At 47.0% G+C, this 26,900-nt stretch overlaps 1 protein-coding gene across 2 annotated transcripts; it reads left to right on the top strand.

Moving 5' to 3' along the window:
• The first annotated feature begins 3,253 nt into the window (after positions 1–3,253).
• Positions 3,254–21,719, top strand: FRS3 (fibroblast growth factor receptor substrate 3). Of its 2 annotated transcripts, XM_043962776.1 has the most exons (8): positions 3,261–3,384; positions 5,094–5,119; positions 6,393–6,537; positions 7,784–7,872; positions 9,064–9,250; positions 13,389–13,550; positions 15,313–15,470; positions 16,036–21,719. In XM_043962776.1, exons 4-8 carry the CDS (start codon positions 7,807–7,809, stop codon positions 16,987–16,989), a joined length of 1,527 nt encoding a protein of 508 aa, XP_043818711.1. In that variant the 5' UTR covers positions 3,261–3,384; positions 5,094–5,119; positions 6,393–6,537; positions 7,784–7,806; the 3' UTR covers positions 16,990–21,719. The 2 variants fall into 2 exon arrangements, with proteins under 2 accessions (XP_043818712.1, XP_043818711.1); XM_043962777.1 differs by lacking the exon at positions 5,094–5,119 and having other exon boundaries at positions 3,254–3,384.
• Positions 21,720–26,900: the final 5,181 nt, after the last annotated feature.

Genomic DNA, 26,900 nt, shown 5'->3' with positions numbered 1-26,900 from the left:
TCCTCCACCTCTCTAAATCTTCCTTCTATCTCTCCTACAATCTCTTCAAAGTCCCTTTTGAGAGCTTCCATGGCCTGAGACCAATTCATATTTTTCTTGGAAGCTTTGGATGTAGGGGCCCTGAGGTTGCTATCCTCATCTGAGGGTGTACCTCAATCTTCCTTGTCACTAAAGAAACTTTCTAAAATTCTCAACTTTTTTTGCTTGCTCATCTTGCCATCTTTTACTTGACTTTTAACTCCCTCTTACGGTGGGTCTTTACTTCCAAGCTACACTGTCCCAAGCTTCAGATGGTCCCAGGTGTTTTGGTTTGAGGGAAGGCAGGTTTTTCTCTCCCCTGGCCTATTTTCTGGTCTTAATTTAAACTCAAGCCAACTTGCTAGTTAACCAGCCAGCAGAACTCTGTGTGTTGTGGTTCTTAGCACCAATGAGCCTGTGCCCCTCCCCCACCTGGGCCTCCCACTGCTCAAGATTTCTTTCTGGTTCCCTGCTGGGGTGGGACAGCCAAATTCCTCCTTAGGTCCCATAGACACCCCTGTATTTTTCACACACACACACACACACACACACACACACACACACACACACACACACACACACACACACACTCCTTCCTCCCCTCCGCCCACCCCGGCCAGCCATTCAGCCCTCTCACCCAACCATAAGCTTAGTTCCAGAAGACACTGGTGCTGCAGCTGATTTGGAGGCTCAGGGGTTAGTTCCTCTTGCACAGTGTGTCTGGGTCTGTGTTGGCACCATAGTGGGGTTGGACTCTCCTCTCAGCCCTGCACGACCCCCTTTAATCTGGAAAAAAATCTCAGCCTGTCTTTTTGTGAGTTTTACAGATCCAGGGCTTGTTTTATTGCTGTTTTGGGGAGGTAATTGTGTCAGGAGCTCTGTGCATTTAATATCTCCTCCACCCCTAAAGGACATATTTGTACAGAAATATTTATAGTAGCTCTTTTTGCGGTGGCTAAGAATTGGAAATCAAAAGGATACCCACCAACTGAGTAATGACTAAACAAACTGTGGTATAGGATTGTGATAGCATACTACTGTGCTGTAAGAAATGACAAGCAGGATCATTTCAGAAAAATCTGGAAAGACATATATGAACTGATGCATAGTGAAGTGAAGAGGACTAGGGAGACATTGTACACAATAACAGCAATATTCTTTGATAAAGAATTGTGAATGACTTAGCTATTCTTAGTAATGCAAAGGTCCAAGTCTGTCCCAAACAACTGATGAAGCATTTCTGGAGAACCATTTCCAGAGATATTTCAGAACTGATATTGATTGAATACAGACTGAAACATGCTGTTTTTCATTCTTTCTTTTGTTTTTTCCCCTTTTTTGGAGCCTTTTTATAAAAGATGGTGAATATGAAAATGTTGTACATAGTTCCACATGTATAACCTATATCTGCTTATCACCTGAGGGAGGGAGCAGGAGAGAGAGGGAAAGGTAGAATTTGGAACTAAAAACTTTCAATTAAAAATTTTTTTTAAATTGGAGAAAAAAATGTATAAGAGAGACTTTATTTCCACATTTCTAAATCCACCCCTCTTTCAAATTTCCCTATTTTCCTCAAGCACACTAGAATCTCAGACTTTCCTTCTCTTTCTCCTCCTTGACTCTTCACTCAAGTAAAATTGTTTCTTTCAAAGTTACCAATGACTTCTTAATTGACACATTTAACTTCCTTTTTTTCATCTTTATCTTTTGACTTCTCTGCCACATTTGACACTGTTGATTAGTTGCTTCTCCTTGATCCTTACTTTCTTTTACCACATTATCTAATCTATGATAAAGCCCTGTGATTTCTACCTTCAGGACACCTCTTCTATATGTCCCCTTTTCTTTTTTTACACAGCTGTCACCTCACTCATCACCTGGACTATTTCAATAACATTCTAATTAATCTCACTGCCCCACTCCAATCTATTCTCTGTTGCCAAAGTTTTCCTAAAATGGAGGTCTGTCTCAATCTATTCTGGTGATTCTACTGGTGTTCATCTTTCGTGTTCCACGTGAACCAATGACATCATGGGGTGCTGTCTTGACTTGGATTTAAATAAGGCAAAGTTGCACCAAGTTGTCAGCCTCACTTTCTCTTCCAGAGTCATCAAAGTCCATTGGCAAGATAAAAGTCAGGACAAGTAGCAAAGGCCTGGGATGCAGTTCAATGTCTGATCAAGCTCTAAACACCCCACAGTGCTTGCTTCAGCTGCCTTCATGGTCGTTGGAAAAAAATTGCTCTCATCCTCTCATTCTGCCTTGGGATGTCTTCCCATGCTTGGTGTAGACATCCCCCTAATTCACCAATGGGTTTGAGGCCTGTCAGTTACCCTCAACCTGGTTTAGCTTGTCTGCCCAGATGATTTTATCTGGGTGTGGCATACACTGTGCATGCTACAGCTCCTTGGAGCCACAGGTGAGAGTTGTGTAGACTCTGAAGGTAGATGAGCAGCCCTGAAATAGCTTAGCAAGCCCTTGCACCCCCAAACACCCCATACATCCCTATTCCTGCACATTATCATATACTCTCTATTACCTCCAGTATTCAATATAAAGCCCTCTTTTTTTGGCATTCAAAGCCCTTCACAACCTACCCTTTGATACCTTTCCAGTCTTCTTACATTTTATCCCCCTCCAGAATCCAGCAATACTGGTGTCCTTTTATGTTCTTCTCATAATACACGGCATCCCTACATCTTATCATCGATTGCCCCCATGTCTGGGATGATTTCCCTGCTTCCCTTTGCCTCCTGGCTTCCTTTAAGACTCTTATCAAATCCCAGCGGGAGGCCTTTCCCAGTTATTCCACGCCTCCTCCCCACCACCGTGCCTAGCCAGCTGTGTGGCCCTGGGCAAGTCACTTCACCTTTGACTGCCTCATTTTCCGCCTTTGTAAAATGGGGATAATAAGAACACCTCCTTCCCAGGGTTGTGAATATAAATCAGTATTTGTAAAGCTCTTCCCCAACAATAAGGCGCTATGTAAGTCTTAATGAACGCTTTTTGGCTCAGCCCCGAGCGCCCTCTGGCGGCCTCCCACCCTCCTCGCTTCTTGCAGCCGCCGCCCTGTCCTCTAGAGGGAGACCTTCCAGGCTGCGCTCCGCTCTCTGAGCCTTGGGCTGGCCGATCGCATCTCGTTGGTACGGTCGGGGCGACCTCTGACCCCAGCGGCGGCTGCGGCAGCGGCGTCGGTGGTGGTAGCGGCGGCGTCGGCGGCGGCTGCTGCTGAGGGAGGGGAGGGGCGGGGCGGGCAGGCCTCCGCTCTGGGGCCGGCGCTGGAACCGGCGCTGGAACCGGACCCGACCCGACCCGACCCAGGAGCCGGGAGCGGGGCCCCTGGCTCCGCCTGGACTGCGGGGCGATGTGAGTCCAGGGCGCGCCGGGCCGGGGCCGCCCCCTCCTCCTCCTCCTCCTCCTCTCCGCCCTCGGGGAGCTGCCCTTGGCCTTGAGTTGTGGAGGAGCCGGGCCTGGGCTCTGAGACCACGGAGGGAGGAAGGACCCGCCCCCGTCCCTCCCCCCGGTCCCTGCGGGCATCCCTGTGGGCATCCCTGCGGGCCCGGGCGCGGGGAGGACCCCCACCCCACCCCCACCCCGGGATCTCCCTGCCCGGCCTGGCCCCAGCTGGGTGAGCACCACCGTAGCCGCAGGCGTCCAGCCGGCCGGCCTCCTACATTCCTCAGGTCTCAGAGCTGACACTCGCCCCTGCTGGGGAAGGGGCGGGGGAGGCTGGGAGGGAGACTGGAGGGGCCTCGGAGCTCAGACTGAGGGAAGAGTGGAGCAGGGGCTGCCTGGGCCAGAGGGGCCTCAAATCACAGACCGAGAGAGCAGACAGCAAGGATTGTCGGGTCGGAGGGGGGTCTTATAACATAGTGTTAGACATAGGTAGAATGGCAGAGCTGGAAGAGATCCGTGAACCTTGAATGTTAGAACAGACATAAATAGAATGGCAGGGCTGGAAGGCATCCCTGAACCTTGAATGTTAGAACAGACATAGGTAGAATAGCAGAGCTGGAAGGGATCTGTGAACCTAGAATGTTAGAACAGACATAGATAGAATGGCAGAGCTGGAAGGGATCCGTGAACCTAGAATGTTAGAACAGACATAGATAGAATGGCAGGGCTGGAAGGGATCCCTGAACCTTGAATGTTAGAACAGACATAGGTAGAATGGCAGAGCTGGAAGGGATCCCTGAACCTAGAATGTTAGAACAGACATAGGTAGAATGGCAGAGCTGGAAGGGATCCCTGAACCTAGAACATGAGAACAAACAGATGGAATGGCAAATCTGGAAGAGAGCTGAAAACATAGAATGTTACAGGAAACACAGATTAGCAGAGCTGGAAGGGGGCCTGGGGACATGTAATGTTAGAACAAACATAGAATGATAGAATTGGAAGGGACCTCAGAACATAGAATGTTAAACCATAAGACCATAGAATGCCAGGACTGGAATGTGCCTTAGAACAGTAGTAACAAACTCAAATAGAAAGGGGGCCACTGAACCATTCATAAGGATCCCTGTTGCCCACGTATTGACTTAATTTTAAAACATGATGATGTCTGTGTTTTATGCTATTTTACTTATTTTGCTAAAATGTTTTCTGATTACATTTTAATTGGTTCTGGTTACTGGCGTGATTGACACCTTGGTCAAGGAATGTTGGAGTACAGAACATAAGACTGTCATCGGAACATAGAATGTTAGAACACAGTTTGGAATGTTGGAGATGGAAAGGCAGGACTGACATAGACTTTAGAACATGGAATGTCTGAAAACAACATAAAATGAAAGGGCTAGAAGGAACTTTAGAACATAGTGTTAGAATATGAAACATAGCGTGCTAGAACTGGAAGGGACTTAAGTTCATCCAACAAAGGAAGCAACTGAGGCCTAGAGAAGAAAAGTAACTTGGCTAAGGTCTATGCAGCTAGTCGGGGTAAAGACTCAAATGCCAGGCTCCTTTTTACTGTTCTCTTTCCCTTACCTTGTTATTATTACCCAATGGGACCATGGATCATCTTGCCTGGCAAGTTTCACTAGGTAACCATCCTTATCTCTCCCTCTCTGCAGGGCAGAAGGGCTCATGGAGGAGCCAGGTAGGTTGCCCAGAAATTTTGGGAGACAGTTGGGCATAGGCAAGGTCAGTCTCAGAACAGAAATAGTCTAAAAGCATGTTTGTTACAGTTAGGAATTGGATTGATTTAGAAAACAAAGTATTTCTTGTGATTTATGTTGTTGAGTGTGATGGAAAGAACACTAGATTTGGAGTCAAGCTCTGAAGTTGATTCCTAGCTCTGTTACTGTCATTGTGTGACCTGGAGGAAGTCATTTGCTCATTTGGAACAATATTACAGATCTCAATTGTCCCTTTTGGAACAATGTTACAGATTACATCTAGCTCGAGCTGGATGATCTTGAACGTACCTTATAGCTCTGTTCTATGACAAACTGATCAAACAAGAGGGTGCAATTTCAGCAGGCTGAGGGTTTGGGGGCTATTTTCCTCTCCTCCCATTCAGTTGGCTTTTCCCTGGAGTCAGGAAGACCGACCCGAGGTCAGAAACTAGCTGTAGTGATCTGGGGCAAGTAATTTTGTCTGTTTGCCTCAGTTTTTAGAAAGCACAGTGCCCAGCATATAGTAGGTTCTATAGAAATACTTATTCCCTTTCCCCTTTACAAATGTCTAGGACTTGCGTGCTCTGAGATTCAGATGTACTATTGGTCCCGTGGCCACAGGACCCAGGCACTACAATATTCTAAATAAGGGAGCACCTTTATAGGGCTCCAGAAAATGGAATTGGAAGGAAACCGTGTCTCTCCATAAGAAGCAGATAATCCTTGCCTTACCCCCTTTTTTGTTTGTTTGTTTGTTTGTTTTTGGCGGGGCAATGGGGGGGGGTTGTTAAGTGACTTGCCCAGGGTCACACAGCTAATAAGTGTCAAGTGTTTGAGGCCGGATTTGAACTCAGGTACTCCTGAATCCAGGGCCGGTGCTTTATCCACTGCGCCACCTAGCCACCCCCCTGCCTTACCTATTTTGCAAAAGCTCTTTGACAAGTTGAATGATGGTTTTTATAACAATAAGATGCAGAGGGGCTCCAGAGAAGTTTTCTAAAGAGACCCCAGACTGACCTGTGGCAGTGCAGTTCTCTCTTCTTCCCCTAACCTTTCCACCTCTAGGAGTCTGAGATTTGGGCAGATTTTCTCGCCCTATTGTCTTCTTAGTCTCTCCAGTGGTATTTCTATTCCACTGGTACCTGGTACAGATGGGAGGCAGAGAACAAGGTGGTTTCCTTGATAATCATAACTTCTGGGCTAGGAACAAAAGATCTCTGGCTGAAACTGCTGTCCCATTGTCTCCTTTGCCAGGTGAACTCTGGGCCTGTCCCAGATGGAGCCTGGGTGACATCTCTGCAAGATGGCTACCATGATGCCCCACTGAGGATTGTGGGGATAAAGTGGGAGTCCTCTCCCGTCCCCTTCCCGTGGTCAGCTTCCCAATGGCCTGGGTGAGGTAAGAATTCCAAGGAGAGGGCAGTGAGCAGGAATGGGAGGAATACTCAGGATTTGATGCTCAAAGCTTTACCAATTAAAATAAAACTTTAGGGTGGAAACAGGGGGGATGTTAGTCACACAGATAATACTTATTATCTGCCAGTGACCTTTCAGCTTGGAGTCCAAGTTCCTCACTTGTCTATTCTCTTGGTTCAATCTATTCTAGCTTAGTTCCAGGCTTGGGTTTACATTATAATTCAGTTCATTAAGGATTTATTGAGCACCTTCTGTGTGTGTGTGTGGGGGGGAGGGGGCAGGGAGGGGCACTGTGCTAGATCCCGGGAAAACAAAGATCTTTCAGATGCAGAAATGTTTACATGGACCTGATTGGGATATAATGGAATAGGTTATTAGGGCAGAGAAGAGCTCCTGGCAAAATAATAAGAGAAATGTGAGGGCTGATCTCACTTTGAGCTGAGCATTTCAGGGAAGATTTCATTGAAGAAGTGGTTTTGGCATTTGTAGTCCCCTCCCACCTTGCTTCTCCTTCATCCCTTTCCCTTGTTCATGGGGTCTAATATTTGTTTCAGTCAACCTGGATCCTTCCATTCTGGAAACTAAGGAAGGAGTGAAAAACTGGGTCTGCTCTGTAAGCATTTCTGGTGGCCCATGACTGGGTTTTATAGGGCTGGATGGGCCAGAGAAGCAGTGCCCAAGTCTCATAGGGCAGGGAGAGATGGACAAAAACAAAACGGGCATGTATGAACAAATACAAAAGTATCTAGACTTTTAAACCTTTATTCCCCACTTGGTAGAATTCTCTCCATTGGATAGAGAGCCAGCTCTGGAGGCAAGTAGCTCACCTCTGACACATTCTGGCTGTGTGACTCTTGGCAAGTCACTTAACCTCTCAGAGTCCTCTGGCCACTCAGCCCTCTGGAATTTGCAAAGAAGGTAACGATCTGCATTGGTAGATGGAGTTCTTTCACTGGGAGTTCCTTATGTTGATAAAAACAAACAAACAAGCATGTAAGATCTGTGAGGTCAGGAGCTGTTTCTTATTTTGCCTTTGTATCCATAGCACCTAGCACAGTGCTTGGCACAACAGATGCTTGCTGGATTGAACCAGAGAAGCAGAGACACAGGGTGTGGAAAACCCAGCTGCCTTTACATTTTGTTTAGGATTCCATCCCCAGGAACAGAGTGTATTCTGGGACTCTGCCTCAGGATCTGCTTACTGCCCCTGTCCTGTATTTTCCTCCCAGGGCTGACCAGCTGTTCTGACATCATGGGAAGCTGCCTCGGTTGCCTCTACAGAGACAGTGTACCAAACAACCATCCTACTAAATTTAAGGTACCTATGCTTCTCACCACCCTTCCTTCTCCTACCTCCACTTGCCTCTTCCCATTCCTGGGGGAACCTCTTGGGCCAGCATTCATTGGAGGTGCTCCAGAATCAAGGCATGATTCAGCCCCACAAGAGGAAGTGACTGTTGTTGGCTCGTATAGGAACCAAAGAACTCTCTTCTACCTGTAGGAGGAGCCCCCTTCCCATTCCTAGTGGCCATTGAAGTTAGGACTTGCTTTACTACCCATCTGAAGGGGGAGCCCTTGTTTCAAAGGAGTGCAGCTTTGGGGAGGAGACAGTCAATACTTCTTTCTGCTTTTGTCTTTATCTCCTTCTTGACCCAATTCCCCCTCCAAAAAAAAAAAAAAAGCCTCTGAATTTCCACCCTGCACCCTTGGCAATGGGACATGTGAGGAAGACTGAGGCTTAAGATCCTAGAATCACAAAATATTATCAATGGAAGAGACTTTAGAAATAATCTCATCCAGCCTCTTAATGTTACAGAGGAGGAAACTAAGGCCCAGAAAAGTTGTATTTGGCCCAGAGTTCCACAGATAATAGGTAGAAAGCCAAGATTTGACCTTACTCCCTCTAGTTCCAAACCCACTGTTCTTTCTTTTCATGGAATTGTATCATATTTCCACACTAAAACCCTTGATGGCCAGAATTGGATAAGACCTTAAAAATAATTTAGTCCAAGACTCTCTTTAATTTAGTCCAGGGGTCTTCATTTTAAGCAAAAGCCAAATTGAAGAGGGGAAGCGATTTGCCCAGAGCCACATAGCGAGTCAGTCATAGCTGGTACTAGAACTCAGTTCTCTTGAAAAGCAGTGGTGTGTGTAGTAAATGAGGACCAGATCTAGAGTCAGAACACATGGGTTTTAGTCTTGGCTCTCCTTTTCACTAGCTGTGTGACTGTGGGTAAGTCACTGTACTTCTCTGTTTCCTCATTTGTAAAATGAGAGAGTTGGACTTGATGGCCTCTGGGTCCCTCCAGCTCTAAATTTCTGTTCCAGTGACGTTGAAGGCCCCGTCTCGCTCTAACAATTTATGGTGCTGTGATACACGTAAGGTCCCTTTCACTTCTGATTCCCAAGATTGGTCCTTAGAATCTCTCTGCTAGCCCATGATCGCTTCCTCCTTTGCTCTAGTGACTTTTTCCATGCTCTCCCAACTTGGTCTTTCCCCAACACCCAGGTAATAAACGTGGATGATGAAGGGATGGAGCTGGGCTCTGGGGTGATGGAGCTAACCCAGAGGGAGCTGGTGCTGCACCTCCACAGGCGGGATGCTGTGCGGTGGCCCTACCTCTGCTTGCGGCGATATGGCTTCGATTCCAACCTCTTCTCTTTTGAGAGCGGCCGACGCTGCCAGACAGGACAGGGTGAGCACCACTTTCTCTTCTCATGGCCGCATGGGCACATTTCTGTTCTCGGCCTGCTTCTCCTGGACCTGGGACCTGGGGACCCTAGCTGAGGTAGACCACAGTCTGCAGAGGTGTGGGGATACAGAGCAGAGCTGTCATTGGGCCATCTCCACGTGGCTCGGAGTCAGAAAGCCTGGAATCAAAGCCTAGCTCTGAGTAAAAGGGAATGGTGGTCTCAGGGAGGAAGTCAGGGCTGCTGGTGGGTGGGTGTGACTGACCAGCCAGAGCCATGGCTGCCCTGTGACCTCTTGGCAGAGAGTAGCAGTTGTGAGGGGCTGGAGTTATAAGTGAGAGAGAGGAGACACAGCCTTATAGCACAACTTTTTTGTATCATGGATCCCTTTGGTGGGCTGGTTACACCTGGGAACCCCTTCTTAAGAAGAAAACCAATTATATGCTTATCAAAATATTTTAAAAATTATTTTTATTTCATTAAGTATTTCCCAATTATATGTAAAAAATTTTTAACAATCATTTTTTTAAACTTTTGAGTTCCAGATTCTTTCCCTCTGTCCCAAGCAGTTTGATTTTGATTATACGTGTGAGGTCATACAAAACATTTTCATAGTAGCTGGGTTGCAAAAAAAATGCAAACAAAATAAAATAATAAAAATTACAAAAGTTTTAAAAATAGCAGGCTTTAGGGGCAGGTAGGTAGCTCAGTGGAAAGAGCACCGGCCCTGGATTCAGGAGGACCTGAGTTCAAATCTGGCCTCAGACACTTTAACACTTACTAGCTGTGTGACCCTGGGCAAATCACTTAACCCCGGTTGCCTCACCAAAAAAAAAAAAAATAGCAGGCTTTATTCTGCACTCACAGTTCATCAGTTCTCTCTCTGGAGGTGGGTCGAATCATGGGTCCTTTGGAATTGTCTTGGATTATTATCTTAATCAGAGCATCTAAGTCTCTCGCTATTGATCATTGTTACAATTTTATTGTATAATGTTCTCCTGGTTTTCCTCATTTCATTTTGCATCAGTTCATGTAAGTCTTTTCAGGTTTTTCTATAAAAATATAAAACAACAACAACAACAACAAAACCCCACAAGTGCCTGGGCTCCAGGTAATGACCTCCTGCTTAATGAAATCTAGGAAGGCTTTCTTCTTTCTTTCCTGGTAGACCAGCATTTGGGTGTCTCATGCCCATCTATCCTTTGCAAGGCTGCTGATCTAGTGAGGATACTAGTTCTGGGGTTTTATGCCTCTTCTTTTTTTTTTTTTTTTTTGGCGGGGCTATGGGGGTTAAGTGACTTGCTCAGGGTCACACAGCTAGTAAGTGGCAAGTGTCTGAGGCTGGATTTGAACTCAGGTACTCCTGAATCCAGGGCCAGTGCTTTATCCACTGCACCACCTAACTGCCCCCTGATGCTTCTTTTAAAAATATTTTTTTGGGGAATGTTTGGGAATGTGTTCATTGTGTTGTGTGCAAAGACTGCACAAAATGAAGGAGAGTGGTATAGTGGAAAGAGAACCAATTCTGGAGTTCAAAGACCCAAGTTCCAATTCTGTCTCTGCTACTTACTCCCTGTGGGTCACCTTTCTGCACCTCAGTTTCCCCTCCTGAACAGGGGTAGGGGGAGATTGGCTTTGAATTTGGTGATCTTCAGGGTCCCTTCCAGCTCTAAGTCTGGGTCCTAACATCTCTTCCCTTAACACTCTACAACTTTATGGCGGTGTAAGCTGTGGTAGTATCTCACACGTTGGAAGGACCTCCATTGTACCTCTGACACATACTGGCTGTGTGACACCGGACAATTCACTGACCCCGTCTGTGCCCCAGATACCTCTCTAAGACTCTTAACTGTATTTAGAACAGCTGCTAATCTCCATCAGAAGAAGGAGCTTCCTCAGGTTTAGTCTGTTTTCCACCCCTAAAATACACCCCCACCCCCAGCCTCTTAGGCCTCACTTTGCCATGGTTATTCTCATCATCTCCTTTATAGACGCTGGCAAAAGAAAACTCAAGATGTTACTCCACAGCCACGTCGGTAGTGCATGAAAGCTTTGGGGTTCATGGAGGATGCTGAACTAGTTTGTTTGCACCTTTGGGCCATTTCTGTGGCTTTGCCTGGCTCACTCCCTGAGGTGGTTTAACCCAGTCCCAGGCTGTGATCATGTAGGTATTCCATAGTTCCCTCTTGAGGGAAACAGCCAGATTCCGAGCTGCCTCCACATCTCGGGGATGTGGGAGCGCTGTGTCTGTGGGCAAGGGAGATCGGAGCTCCCTTGCCGTGTGCATTAGGAGTTGGATTAAGACAAGGCAGGGAGATCACTTCTCCCAGGTCAGGCTCTGAGATGCCCCAGAAGATGAGGGAGGATTTGCTGGGCAGCAGGGCATGATGGAAAGAGCCCTGGAGCTGGAGCTAGAGAGCCTAGGCCTGAATCTCTGCTCTGTCGCTCACTGTGTATGATCTTGGGGATTCTTTCTCTCCTCCTCTGTTTCTTCATTTATAAAATGAGTGGCTCGAAGTGGCAAAAGAAGGGAAGACTGGATGGAAAGAGGAAGTAGGGGCTGGATGGAGCCTCCATCGCCATCTCTTGGGGAAGAGGCCAAACTGACCGCAGCCCATGGGCTCAAGGGCAGCAAGCAAAAGAAAACAGTGGTAGGGGAGGCAATGTCGAAGGCCTCAGATTTTTGTGCACCATGACTTTAATAAACTAGTGTCTCTGATGCAAAATAAAATAAAATGAACGAGTCTGACTAGAAGGCCTCCAGGGTTCTTCCCAGCTCTCAAGGATGGAGTGGATCAGGGAGGGAGGACATTGTCTCCCATTGGATGTAGTGAGGGAAGCGCCAGCCGCTAAGTCCAGCCCACCCAGGTCACAAGGTGTTTTCCTTTCTCCTCCCCCTTCCAATTTGTCCTCCCGCCATGGAGGTGCTCGGAAGAGCTGGTAAACAGTCGACGAAATGGAGACTGATTGATTAAGTCCAGTGGGTAAAGAGAAGTCAGGGGCACTACATATGTATGGGCAGATGGTATTTGGCATACTTTTCCTGTCTGATTTTATTTCTTCCCTCCCCACTCCTTACCCCAGTGAAAATGGCATAGCATTCAGGACAAGTAACTCTCCAGTGTCATGTGTGTCCTCTTTCCTTAGGAGGGCTGGGATGGTGATTGTTGCTATGATTTGGAGGTGGGGTCTCTTTCAGGCAGCCGATTGGGTGTCAGGGAGTTATGGCTATTAGATCTTTAGAGTTGCATGTGACGCTTTCTAGGTGTGGCCCCTCTAGGAACACTGGGTGCTGGGGGGTTGGTGGGGGTATGTGGAGGGAGGGCAGTATTCAGATGCCGTGTCACTATGATATGAGTGGTTTGTAGTCCTATCGTCTACATCAGGACATCAGGAGTTCTTCACCTTTCTGTGTCATGAAGCCTTTAGGCACTCCATTGAAACCTGTGAACCCCTTCTCAAAATAATGTTTTGGAATGCATAAAATAAAATACAGAAAATTACAAAGGAAAGCAATGTTACTAAAGATAAAGGTGTGATTCTTTGCGTGCCCCCCCCCTCCCAATCCAAGTACTTATATACCCTGCAGTCTATCCCTGGACCTCAGGTTAAGAATCCTTGGTTTACATCACAAATATATTGAACTCCATACTTAGCATGTGTCGGGAAAACTTCTGTGGTCAGCCTGTCCCTTCTCTAGCCATGATTGTCTAGAAGGCAGCAGAAGTCCAGAGAATCCTCATTGATAATTCCCATTTAAAGAATGCTTTTAAGATTGATGCGAGGCCAGTGTGATGTGAGCAGGGGTGTTGGACTTGTAGTCAGGAAAACCTGGGTTTGAACCCCACCTCACAGGCAAGCCCCTTCACTGACCCTTCTGAGCCTCAGGCACCCCTCTAAGATTGTAAGTTCGAGCTGAGTTGCTACCTGCATTGGTGGAGGGAGTTCCCAGTCCAGCAGAATCCCAGCGGCTTGACATTGACATATGAAGGTACAGTAAATGCTTCCCTTACAAGAACATATGAGGCAGTGCATATGTTGTTTCCATTTTGCAAATTAAGAAACTGAGGTACAGGGAAATGAAGTGACTTGTCCAGAGTCACACAGCCACAAGTAACATGCTCTCTTTCTCTACTTGGACAGGCATCTTTGCATTCAAGTGCTCTCGGGCTGAGGAGCTCTTCAACCTCCTGCAGGATCTCATGCAGTGCAACAGCATCAGCGTGATGGAAGAGCCGGTCATTGTCACCCGAAGCAGCCACTCAACCGAAATGGGCCTGCCCCAGACCCCCCATGCTGCCAATGGTAAGGCCCTGCTCAACCCCTCACATCCATGTGCTTTGGGGAGGGGGCAGGGAAGGATGAACTTGGAGGAAGCCCAGCAACACAGTACACAGGCCCAGCTGTGAAATGCTCTGTCCTAACTGATGGTTGGGAAGGGGGGGGGAGGGGTTTCCATGGTAACCGCATCCTAGAACTCCTCTTCCTCCTTTCTCTGTGTATGAAACTGGGTCCCAGCCACCTGTACCTTTCTTAGCTGCCATCTCTCCCCGGTATGGGTTTCTGGAGAGGTGGGGCACCAGATCTTTATTTACCCCTCATTCAACAAGCACCTGCCACTGTGGGGCAGTGGAAAGAGCATTGCATTTGGAGTTGGGAGGCCTGGGTTTAAGTTCCACCTTTAACTCTTCCGGTGTGACCGTGGCAAGTCACCTAAGCTTTATGAGTCTCAGTTTCTGCATCTGTAAAATGTGAACCATAAATCCTCTTCTGCTTGCTTTTAGATGTGTTGTCCGACCAAAAGCTTTCCAAAACCCACAGTGCATCATAAACCACAAAGCACCATTTGCCTGTGGACTATTGTTATCCCTTACTGAGCACAATAATGCCGTGCAGTTATGGTGGGCCGGGGCAGCTGTGGAATGTGCCTGTCCTCCCCTTGATTAGTTAATTAATTAATAAACAGTTATTAAGTGCCTACTATGTGCAGGGCACTATGCTAAGTGCTCTGAGGAGCTCACTGAAAGACAAGATATGTACATATGACATACAGTGTGAAATGCCCTATAAATGTAGGTGTGGCTGTTCAGTTGGTCCATTAATAAGCATTTCTTTTTTTTGTTTTTGTTTTTATTTTTTAGTGAGGCAATTGGGGTTAAGTGACTTGCCCAAGGTCACACAGCTAGTAAGTGTTAAGTGTCTGAGGCCGGATTTGAACTCAGGTACTCCTGATTCCAGGGCCAGTGCTCTGTCCACTGCGCCACCTAGCTGCCCCAATAAGCATTTCTTAAGTGAGATGGCCTGATACTGACTGGATGGAGGGCTGTTGTTGGGGTCAGGAATACCCAGGTCCCATCTTGGGTGGGGTATATCTCTGGACTGTGTGACCCACAGCAAATCACTCAACCTCTCAGTGCTCCAGGCAATTCTTCTGTGACTAGAAGTCATAGAGCTATGATAGATTGATTTTGGTATAGTGAGTTTCCTTACTGAGATTTCTTTTTGTTAATAGAGAACAGTCACAGATCCTCTCCCACCCCAAAGTGCCTAGAGTGTGCAGAACTAATGACTCTTGTTTTGGGAGTGAAGAGGAGAGAGATCATTTGTCAGCTGGGTGGTTTGGAAAAGGCTTTGTGTTGGAGGTGGGCTTGTAGTGAGCTTTAAAGAGCAGAGGAGAGTTTGGTGGGTAAATTTGGATAGGAAGACATTGCAGGTAGAAAAAAAAGCATGAGCCAAGGAATGAGAGTGGGAAGGGTCAAGGTGTATTCTGGAGTTTGATTGGACCATAGACTCTGCAGAAGGAAGTAATAAGCACAAAGCTGGGGTTGTCTAGTGGCACCAGATCCTGGAGTGCTTTAAATCCCCAGCAGATGAGTTTGAACTTTACTTGGTAGGTGGGTAATAGGGAGCTACTGAAAACTTTTTACCTACTGACTAGAACCCTGCATGAGGAAGATTAATGTTTGGCAGCATATGATGGCACCATATGATGGAGGGATACTTGTCTGGGAAATGACTCATGGTTGCTTTGAGCCCTGACCTTGGCGTGTCCTCTTCCTCCTTCCAGCTCTGGGCTACACTGTGTCTGGCTTTTCCAATGGCTTCCCAAGCTTCCCTGGGGATGGCCCACCATACTCCACCCCTCGCCCTGCCTCTATGAGCAGCTTGCGACACTCTTCCCTTGGAGAAGAGTCTACCCATGCCCTTATTGCCCCGGAGGAGCAGGTATGTGCTGATCTGAACTGCTGCTAAACTCCTGCTTTGGGTTCATGGGTGGGAGCAGGGTTAGGAAGCACCGAGGGAGCTTGGCTGTTCTCTCCACTGGGAACCTTGGGAGAGGGGAGGGGAGAAGAGGAGAGGGGGCTTTATTGGAGGCTTTGGAGCCGGAGAAGATGACAGCTTTCTCTTTCTGACCCCGCTCCATCCCTCTACTCCCTGGCTTTTGGTGCTGCTTCTCCCTCTCTCCCGCCCTCCCCCCCCCCCTTTTCTGTTCAGTTTTTGGTGGCATCATAATATAGTGGTTAGAGAGTCTGACTAGAAACCAGGAAGACCTGAGTTCAAGTCCCGCCTCCAACACATACTGCTGTGTGGACCTGGTTAAGTCACTTAAACTCTTGGTGTTCTGGGAAACTCTAAGACTAAAGACTGCAGAGTGGGGAGGGTGCCAACCTGTGTTTGTGGAGGGAGTTCCCTATCCCTATGAAATTATGGATCTGGTCCTTGTCTCTTTCCCCCTTTGGCCCCTCTCAGCTCTCCTCTGGTTTCATTCATCTGCTTTTTTTCCCCACAGTCCCACACCTATGTCAACACACCTGGAAACGAGGAAGACAGAAGGGGCCGGCGCTGCCTGCAGCCCTTGCCTGAGGGCCGGGTAGGCTTCCCCTCCAGGGCTCGAAGCTGTGTCCTAGACAGCCGAGACCCCAAGGTCTTCCTGCAGCCAGGTCAGGTGAAGTTTGTCCTGGACCCAAGCTCCACACTCCGTCATGTGGTGAAGTGTCAGGGTTACTGTGGCAGCCCTGGGTCAGAATGTGGGGGGCCCCTCTGCTCTGGCCAGCAGGGTGGACCAGCCCACAACAACAATAACGAGTGCCCGGCTGAATGTCTGGCCCAGCCCAAGTGTACATATGAGAACCTCACTGGGGCGGGGCTGCCTCGTGGTGGCAACTGGAGACTGAGCCAAGAGGAGCTGAGCTGGAATGGCTTCTCGCAGCGGCGGGCAGCTCTGCTGCACTATGAGAACCTGCCTTCACTGCCACCTGTGTGGGAGAGCCAGGCTCACCAGCCAGGAGACGAGGAAGATGGGGACTCCAGGGATGGGCTGACCCCTTCCTCAAATGGCTACCCTGATGGTGGTGATGAGGACGAGACCCCACTCCAGAACTACATAAATGCTCGGGCTGCCCCCCGAAGTCACATCAACTTCCCTGTGCCGCTGTCCCGCCGCAGGGGGTCTCCCCGCGTATTCAACTTTGACTTCCGCCGCCCAGGCCCAGAACCACCGCGACAGCTGAACTACATTCAGGTGGAACTGAAGGGCTGGACTGGGGACCGCCCCAAGGAACACCAGAGCCCCCCAGCTCTCCGTCCTTCAGTGCCCCCTGCCCACCCTACCCGCCGGTCAGATTCCTATGCTGTGATTGACCTTAAAAAGACTGCAGCAATGTCCAGCCTGCAAAGGGCACTGCCCCGAGATGATGGCACTTCTCGGAAAACCCGCCACAACAGTACTGACCTGCCGCTGTAGGGAGAGGCCCACTCATCATGGCCCAGAGTGTGCCTTCCCACAGTCCTCCTCTTCCTCCTCAGTCTCCATCCAAGGAGATTCCAGCCATTGGCTCCTGCTCCCAGTTCCTTGATCCATTTTCCCTAACTCTCCCCTCTAGAGAGTTTGCTGCTGCTTTGCTGGAGGCTACTGGGGCAGGAAGCATCATGCCCTGATGCATGCTGGGGTTCACCAAGATACTTACTACTGGGCTTGGGGTCTCCTGGAGCCAGCCTTCTGGGAGGAGGGAGCAAAGCTGTGAACTGTGAAAAGAGATCATTTGTGATCACATTTGAAGCTACTCAATTAGGTGTCTGTCTGTCCGTCTGTCTGTTTTTTTTCTGTTGCAGTTTGGAAGCATTTTGTACTTTGATTTATTTATCAGTTTATTTTTCTATTTATTGTTTTAAATGTTATTTAACATATTTATTAATTATGATGATGATGATGATTATTTTTAAATCCTGGCTCTGTGGATGATGTCCCCCTTGTGTTGGAGTTCCTTTCTGGGGAGGGGATGGAATTGGGAAAGTCTCTTCTCTGGTCAGGCCCGGAGGGGCCAGGCTCTTGGAGGGAGGCTGTTCCAGGAAGCCCAGGCAACTCTGGGTTATGTCTTAAGGGCTATGACCATTTCTTACCCTCCTCTTGAGGGATCCTGGCCCAGAAGTTGCCTGGATACTTGGTCCCATTAAAGTCTGGCTAACAGGACAGCAGCTGGGACCCTGGATAGAGAAAGGGAAACTCCATGTGGCTTGTGTAACCTTATTTGTAGTTCACTGAAACAAGCATTTATTAAGTGCCTACTGTGTGCCAGGCATTGTGCTCGGTACTGGGGATACAAAGACAAAGCGGAAACAGGCCCTTCGTTTAGGGGGGAGTGGGGAGGGAGGGGAACAACATGTATTAAAATAAGTCAATGTGAAATGTACATAAATGTAATACTAAGTAATTTGTGGAGAGCATTAACACATTGGGTTGGGAGCTAAGGCTTGAAGGGGGCTGTGGGTAAGGCCAAAGTAAGGTGGGGGTAGCACTGTGGGCGAGGGAGGTGCCCCTGTTTCCCTTCTGACAGCCCCACTCCTTTCTCTGAGCCTCCATTGCTCATACGCAGCCCTTCCTATTTAACCAGGGTTAAAGCGGCAACAGCAGGAGGGGGTGGGCTCACATTTGGGACCTGGGTTCAAATACGGATTCTGCTCTTGGCCGTGTGACATTTCTAGCCTTTAGTTCCTCTTCTGTGAGGGATGTGAGGAAGGGAGGATCGAGCAGATGACCTCTACAATCCCATCCAACTACATCTCATTTCCAGGCCAAGCAGCTGAGGGCCTGGGTGGGAATATCAGGATGGTACAGCCATCTCCCAACCCTCTTTGTGCCTCAGTTTCCCCACCATGCCTAAACCCTGATAATGACAGAGTTCCTCTTTCTAGAAGGCTTTAGGCTTGACAAAGTGCTCTCCTCATTGCAGCCTTGTGAAGGTGGCAGTGCCAGCACCACTGCTGCTGGTACAGATGAGGCAGTGAAGGCCTAGTGAGATGAAGTGACCTTCACATGGCCAGGATAGGAACTCGGGTCTCCTGACGCCAAGCCCAGTGATGTCTCCGCCAAACCACACCGCCTCTCCCTCCAGCTGAGCTGGAGAAGCCCCAGTCATCCTTGGTGATGAAGAGGAAATGGAGGATGGAGGAACCCCAGATACAAGCAACAAGAATGGACAGAGGAGCTGCGCAATCCCAGCCTGGCCTTGGTCTCTTACCCACGACAACGGCTGCTGACCTTCCTATCTGAAAAAGGGCAGTTGATTCCAAATGGGAAGACTTGATTTGGAGTGTAGGCTCTCTTGAGAGGCTGCCTGGCATGGAAAGAGTCGGATGGCCTGTATTCCAATGCTGCTTCCTGCTTGGCATAATGAGAAGAACATTGGCCTTGCTATCGGGAGACCTGGGTTCCCCGTCTTTGACATTTATTACCTGAGAGACCCCGATAAAGTCACTAGACCTCAATTTCCTCATATGTAAAATAGGACAGTATTTGCACTATTACCTCAGTGTTGTGAGGCAAGTGCTTTGTTAACGGTTCAAAGTGCCATATAAATGTGAGCCATTATCACTGGTGTGGTTTTGGGGAAGTTAGAGGCAGCCAGGTGGCTAAGTGGAGAGAGCACTGGACTTGGAGTCAGGGAGACCCAAGTTCAAATCCTACCTCAGACACTTACTAGGTGGACAACTTACACCGGGCAACTCACTTAACTTCTCTCAGCCTCAGTTTCCTTGTCTGTGAAATAAGGGGATTGGACTCAGTGGCGTTAAATGTCCCTAATTCTGTGGTCCATAATTCTGTAAGTTCCATCACGTCTCTGAGCCTCAGTTTCTTTATCTGTAAAATGAAGGAGTTGGACTAGATTTCTAAACTCCCTTTGAGCCTTAAATCCTATAAATTTATAAGCTGTGTGTCTCTGGACATGTTGTTTTACCTTTGAGCTTCAATTTCCTGATCTATAAAATGTGGATAACAATACCTGTGCTCTGGAGCCCCTGTGCAGTTGTAAGGAAGGGGATTTGCAAACTGTAAAGGCCTATAGAATAGGAGTGGTGGTTGTTATAACCATGGCCAATTCCCCAGAGTTCCCCTTCACCTGGCAGGGGATGGTCCGCTCCAGCCAGCTTTCCAGTGACCTTGGGCATTGTCTGTGACCATCAGTGACATACTTAGTGGGGGATAGACACATAACAGGATGTGTGAGGCCCATTATCTGGGGGCCCAGCATGGTTCCTGGAATCACATCCATCTCCCTCCTCTTCCCCTCTCTTAGTCTACAGCCTCCTCCCAGGGTGGCCATTCTGGGTGTGATTTTATTTTTATAGGGTGGGTCACATATGGAAGCATGGATGGATTTCATTTCCTGACATAACAGCAGTGAGGCCGTGAATTAGGTTCTCTTCCTTTGGGTCATTTCTGGGCCATCTCATCTCCCCCTAGCCCTAGCTCCCTTTCTACTGGGAGGGGCAGGAATGGTGGTAGCCTCTTGCCTCATCTTGGACCAAGAGAGGTGGGAGGGAAGGGCCCTCAATGTGTGTCTGTCAAAGGGAATGATAAGCCTTGGACTGGTTGGCAGGCACGCAACCAGCATTTATTAAACACTTGTGATGTGCCACCTGTGCTAGACCATGGGGATACAAAAATCCTTGAGGGAACTGACATTCTGGTAGTGGAAACACCTTGAATATATAATAAGTGAATACAAAATAATTACAAGTTCATTTATTTTGGGAAGGTGGAAGGGCTTTAAAAACTGGAGGGAGATGAAGGTTTTCGTGGTGAAGGTGGTACTCAAGAAATAGCTGAGTTCACTAACAAGCCTCTTAAAAAAAAAAACTCACTTTGCCTCAGTTTCCCCACTTGTAAAATAAGTAATAATCCCGGGTTTCTTCAAATGGTGGTGTGATGTTGTGAAGATCAAATGGGACAGTTTGTGAAATTGCTTTGTACAATGCAAAGCTCTGCAGATGCTTTTTGGGTTTTCACCAACTGAATACCCTTAGAGTTTCTAGGGCCCCGAATCTTTGCTGTCCCTTCTCTGGAAAAATGAAACAAACCTGGATTACCCCCAAAGGCTCTTGGGTAAATCTCTTTCCTTTCTTCAGGGTTCCTCTGAACTTTTCTGTCAGATTGGGGTGGGGGTGGGGAGGAAGGTCTGCGACATACTTCCCAATAGTGCAAATGATGGTATCCCCTAAGAGGGACTTGGGGATGTAAGGAAAAGCCCTTTCCTCCACACCTCACCTATCCACAGCAACTGTTCCCCCTTACAGAACTGATGTATCCTAGAGGAAAGGAGCAGGGGGCAGTGCCAGGCCTTCCTGGCCCTGGGAAGGGGCAGGACTGAATAACACTCATCAGGAGTGTTTGTTGCTCATTAGTTCAGTTATGTGGCTCCAGCCAGCAGGAGGTCCTGCAGATAAGGTAGGGTGTGGTTTCACTATGGAAGTAATTTTCCCTACATCACTACAACTACCACCATCATCACCATCATCCATCAGTGTTTGCCGATTGCCCAGTTCTCTCTTTATAGAAACAGGATGGTTGGCTGCCCTGCCTGGCCCCTGGGACATGCCCGGAGAGAGGAAAGGATGCAGCTTCCTGTTCAGATCTGACCTTTCTTGTTGGACCAGGAGGGGCCCTGGTCCTGCAAGCCCACTCCTTAGCAACAATAACACCATATCTTTGTATAAACACTTGTAACTTTTCAAAGCCTTCTTCCTTATCTTCTTCCTTGTTTCATTTGATACTTAAAACAAGTCTGTAAGGTAGATAAGGTAGATTTTATCCAAATTTGACAGATGAGAAAACTGAGGCTGGAGACATTCGTTAAGTGTCTTGGTCATGAAGCTAAGTATACTATAGGCTGAGTAACTGGGTTTGGACTCCTGGACCTTTCATCTTTAATATACAGACCACGGGACAGAGTCAAACAATCTAGATTCAGGTTCCAGCAGTGCCGTTTTCTCATGGTATGGGCCCATTTTTAATCTGTGAAGTAAGAACAATCTATGTGCTTGCTCCCTTACAAAGATGTCGCCAAGAAATTACTGTGTTGTTGTTCATTCTTCATTCTCCAAGAGGACCAATGGCATCAGGAAGGTGATGTCTTGGCTTGCAGGTGAACTGGATTTAAGTGAGGTAGGGCTGTGCAAAGTCATCAGCCCCACTTTCTCCTCCAGAGTCATCAAAGTGCAGTGGCAAGATATAGGTCAGGACAAGTGGAGATGGCCCAGGATGCAGTGGGAGACCTTGACCTTTTTAAGCTAAAGTCTTTCCTAGGTTTCAGTTTGTCTGAGGCAACACCCATTCAGTAGTTAAAGGCTAGGTAAGAAATGAGGTCAAAGATGGCCTAGTTTGCCTTCACAAAAGAATCAGTCAGGGCAGAGTTTTGAGTCAGAACAGAAACAATTGCTATATACACTCACTTACTTTGTACACCTTTGAGGACTGAGCAATTGGGAGCCAACTGGATTACAAGGTACTGATCCAAAGCTTGTAACTGAAGGTAGTTCAAGGCAGTTGCAAGATGGTTCAGGAGCATAAAGACGTCCTCACCCACCCCAGGCCCACGCATACTTTGTCCTACAGAGAGAGGGTGAGAGAGTGTGTGTGTGTGTGTGTGTGTGTGTGTGTGTGTGTGTGTGTGTGTGTGTGTGAAGGCCACGTGTAGGAGGTAGATCCTCCTTGAGGCCTTGATTCAGGTGCTCCCTGGAGCATTGAGATGATAGCCTTGGTTATGTTAATTATATGTTGAACAGTATAATTAAAACCAACCTCACAAGAGGAGACAGGCAGGTGGCTTACATACTTACCCTCTCCTCCTCCCCTGGATTATCCTTCAAACCTTACACTAGCAGTCTTCTATAGTTTTGCATGTAGCAGGCCTTCTGGAATCCCTTCTCTTCTTTAGGTAGGGAGCATGAGGTCCAAAGTATTGAGTGTAGGCATGACCTTGAAGGCAGTGAAGTCTAGTGGAAGAAGCATCAGGTTTGGAGTCAGGGGGAACTAGGTTCAGATCCTGACTTAACTATTTACCATTATCCTGATCCTCTGTGATGTCTGTGCCTTCCCGAGGAGATCATCTCCAATTTATCCCTTCTATATCTTTCTTTGTACATAGCTGTTTGCATGTTGTCTGCCTCATCAGATTGTAAGCTCCTTCGGGGGCAGATTTGTTTTTGTCTTTCTTTGTATCCCTAGCACTTAGAACTTATGTGCCTGACACAAAGGAAGTGCTTAATAAATGCTTACTGACTTCTTGGCTTGGGCAAGTTTCTTTCCATTTCTGGGCCTCACTTTCTTCATCTGTAAAATGAAGAGGGGCGCTGTTAATTGATGGTGGAACCCTTAGGCTCATCGTTGTAGGATGGGAAAGGACCTAATGCTACCCTGTATCCCAACCCTTCCCTTTTAGGCATGAGGAATATGAGGTTTAGGGAAATTAGAATACTTTCCCAAACAGGGCATAGGGTCAGATGGGATTGGAATGAAGTCCTCTCTCTGGACTTGATTTGTTATCTTAAAAAAGTCATAGTCGGGGACGGCTAGGTGGCACAGTGGATAGAGCACTGGCCCTAGATTCAGGAGTACCTGAGTTCAAATTCGGCCTCGGACACTCGACACTTACTAGCTGTGTGACCTTGGGCAAGTCACTTAACCCCCACTGCCCCCCCCCAACAAAACAAAACAAAAAGTCATGGTCACCAAGACCTTAAAGATAAATTATGGAGTGATAAAATATCCTAGATGAAGAGTTGGAAGGGGCCTGTAAGATCATGTAGTCCAATCTTCTCTCTTTTTTTTTGTGCAAGGCAATGAGGGTTAAATGACTTGCCTAGGGTCACACAGCTAGTAAGTGTCAAGTATCTGAGGCCGAATTTGAACTCAGGTCCTCTTGAATCCAAGGCCGGTGCTTTATCCACTGCGCCACCTAGCCGCCCCTCAACCTCATTTTATGGTTGAGAAAAATGAGGCTTGAGAAGGATCCTTGGAGCAAAGATTTAGAGCTTGAAGGGACTTCAGAGGTCATTGAGTTCCACCTCCTTATTTTATAGACAAGGAAACTGAGGCTCAGAGAGGTTAAGTGACTTGCCACACAGCTACTAAATGTTCAGGTTGGGGGTTAAACCCAGTCCTTCCTGACTCCCAGGTACAGTGTTCTTTTCTATTGCAAGTCCAAGGTCACACAGATGAGCTAGTGTCAGTGCCAGTGCCAGTGCAAGCCCATGCCTTCTGAATAGAAACTCAGTGCTCTTGACTACCTCCACACTGTCTCCTGTTTACAAAGAGGGCTGCAGAACGGATCTATCAAACTTGATTGGGGAATAGGGGGAAGGATGGGTCTTGTATCTCAAGCTACTTGTTATTAACTTAGATGGACCTGGCTTAATAATAATACCATTTATCTTGCTTATATTTTTCTTTTTTTCGATTTAAAAAACATTTGTCAATCACATTTGTTTTTATCACCTTTATTTGTGAATATATCTCTCCTTTACCTCTCCCCAGACAGTCATTACTCATAACACAATAAAAAAGATAATTCACCAAACTAACCAACTTATCAACCAAGCCTCTATCTCTACAAAGAGTGAAGGCAGATGCATTTTCTCATATCTTTTTGGGGGCCATGCTTGATTATCAGTTTCCCTCCCTCCCTCCCATCCTCCCTCCCTCCCTTCCTTCCTTCCTCCATTCCTTCTTCCCTCCTTCCCTCCCTCCCTCCCTCCCTTCCTTCCTTCCTCCATTCCTTCTTCTCTCCCTCCTTCCCTCCCTCCCTCCCTCCCTCCCTTCCTTCCTCCATTCCTTCTTCCCTCCCTCCCTCCCTTCCTTCCTTCCTCCATTCCTTCTTCCCTCCTTCCCTCCCTCCTTCCCTCCCTTCCTTCCTTCCTGTCTCTGTTCCCCCCCCCACACACACACTTACATATTTGCAATCATATATATTATTTTTCTGGTCTCCACTTTTCATCAGTTTGTATGTCTCCCCAAATGAATTCTTCATATTCATTACTTCTCATGGTATGGTAATATTCCATCACATTTATTTACCCCACTTTGTTTAGACATTTCCTTAGTCTATGGTGCCATATATTTTTCAAAAGACTTTCATATGATTACTTCAGTTGACCCTTGTAATAGTGTTGTATATGAGGGTCTTGAACTAAAAGCCCTTTAAAGATCTTTTCTGGTTCTGTGGTTCTGGAGTTCTAGGTGAGCAGGACAGGAACTATGAGACTCAATTTACACGTGGAAAAATTGAGGCTCAGAGATGTGACAAGGTTACAGAACCAGTGAGGAACAGAGCTGGGATAAGACCTGAGGTCTCCTCAGTAAGCCAGGTAAGAAGTTTATTGCTTTTGGCTCAAGACCCATTGTGAGGCTTCGAGAGCAAAGAATTCTAGATATGATGTGATCTTTCAAATAAATTGTAAATAAAATGTTTCACAAGAGAACAAAGAAGGGCATTCTTGGGGTAAGATAATAATAACAACCCATTTTAAAAAATAGTCCATTATGGTTTGCAAGGCACTTTCTTCTCAACAAACTCCATGGTGTCATAGAAGGAATACTTGGCTTGGAATCAGAGGATCTGGGTTCAAATCCTACATCTGTCCAGTTTACCTATGTGACCTTGGGCAAGTTACTTAATTTTTCTCAGTTTCTTCATCTATAAAGGATGGAGGTTGGACTTGATGACTGCTGTCCCTCTCTAGAAATATGACCCTATGAAGTCTGAGAGGCAATCTGGGAGTAGATGACTTCATCCAAAAGTATAGAGTAGAAGATACCTATTCTCTGTCTCTCTCCAGAGCTGGACTGGTAAATGTTTGACAACCAGCTATCCATGTGGGGTGGGGGTGGGGCGTGGAAATGTACATATGACATACTTTTTTTTTTTTTAGTGAAGCAATGGGGGTTAAGTGACTTGCCTAGGGTCACACAGCTAGTAAGTGTTAAGTGTCTGAGGCCAGATTTGAACTCAGGTCCTCCTGACTCCAGGGCCGGTGCTCTATCTACTGCACCACCTATAGCTGCCCCTGACTCCCTCTCAAATTAAGAAAGTGGCACAGAGAAAGGAAATGACTTCACCACACAGAGAGGCAGATCTGGGACTCAAATCAAGTCCACTGCTCTTTCCAAAATACCATGACTAATGATATTTTCAAGTTAATTTGAATAAAGAGTTGTTTGCCTAATACTTTACCAAGATGGCAAATACAGATGTGAAAACTTCCCCCTGAATGAATAGAAATGGCTCCTTCCTAAGTCTTGATCTGTTTCTTAGCTTCTGGGATCATTGTGTAAGCTTTATGAGGAATGGAAGCAGCAAGTGCTTAGGTGTCTGAAGCCCACCAGAGATGGGGGAAGGGGAAGCAGATTGGGCTGAAAGCAGGAAGGGGGTGGGAACCCTGAATGATACACTGACACCCCTTAATGAGTGTAGGATGCAGATAGAGGTGTTGCTTGCATGAGCAGTGGATCCATTACTGTCCTCTTTTCAGTTCAATTCAAAAACATTTATTAGAGCCTTTCCATGTATAAAAATCTTGGGGAGTTTAAAGGTGAAAACCAATGTTAGTTTAGTCCTTAAGGAGCTTTCAATTGAATATATACAAGGTGTCCAAAAGTCTTAGACTGTGATTTTAAACTATTAAAGCTATTTTAGCTTAAAACTAAAATTTTGAGCTATTTAGCTTGTTTTTAAAGCTTAAAACCACACTTTTGGGATACCCTGTGTATACATATTAAGCACCTACTATGTGCCAGGTACTCACACCAACCCAGAGTTGGGGGGACAGAACAGGTATTATTATCATCATTTTACAGTTCAGGAAAATGAGGGAGACAGCAGTCAAGTTGACTTGCTCAGGGTCACATAGCTGCTGTATTTGAACTCAGGTCTTCCTGGACCCAGAACTCTCTCCACAGTGCCACTTAGCTGCCTCTACAGCACATTTATTTATTGTTGATTTGGTCCAGGGAACTCCCAGTGTGGAAAGGCCCTTTGCCAAGGCATATCAGTACCAGGTCTGCAATTTACAATCATACCTATATCATATATATGCGTATACATGCCTGTCTCCTTCTCGTGGCAGGACTGAGCCTTTAAAAGGCGGTTTTTACACACACACACACACACACACACACACACACATATATAAAATCACTGAGAAAATAGGGATTGGCCAAGGGTCAAAGAACCAGGACATGTCAGAGGAGAGACTGGAATACTGGTCTTCCTGATTCCAAGGCCAGCTCTCCCTCCATGCTGTCTCTTTCAACAATATACATTAGGTGGGGATTAAGTATACAGGAAAGAGCAGAGTGTTCTAAGAGATTTGAAAGGGCAT

Source organism: Dromiciops gliroides, chromosome 4 (assembly GCF_019393635.1).
Source record: "Dromiciops gliroides isolate mDroGli1 chromosome 4, mDroGli1.pri, whole genome shotgun sequence".
In the NCBI taxonomy this organism is placed as follows: domain Eukaryota; kingdom Metazoa; phylum Chordata; class Mammalia; order Microbiotheria; family Microbiotheriidae; genus Dromiciops; species Dromiciops gliroides.
The sequence above is the reverse complement of the archived record's forward strand: the minus strand, read 5'-3'. Positions and strand labels throughout refer to the sequence as shown.

What these genes read in the sequence shown, in the direction of transcription:
- FRS3 (XM_043962777.1), top strand. Translation starts at nt 7,807, where the DNA reads ATGGGAAGCTGCCTCGGTTGCCTCTACAGAGACAGTGTACCAAACAAC. An exon ending in GACCCCCCATGCTGCCAATG is followed by an intron (nt 13,551 to 15,312) that starts GTAAGGCCCTGC and finishes TCCTCCTTCCAG; the next exon opens with CTCTGGGCTACACTGTGTCT. An exon ending in TTATTGCCCCGGAGGAGCAG is followed by an intron (nt 15,471 to 16,035) that starts GTATGTGCTGAT and finishes TTTTCCCCACAG; the next exon opens with TCCCACACCTATGTCAACAC.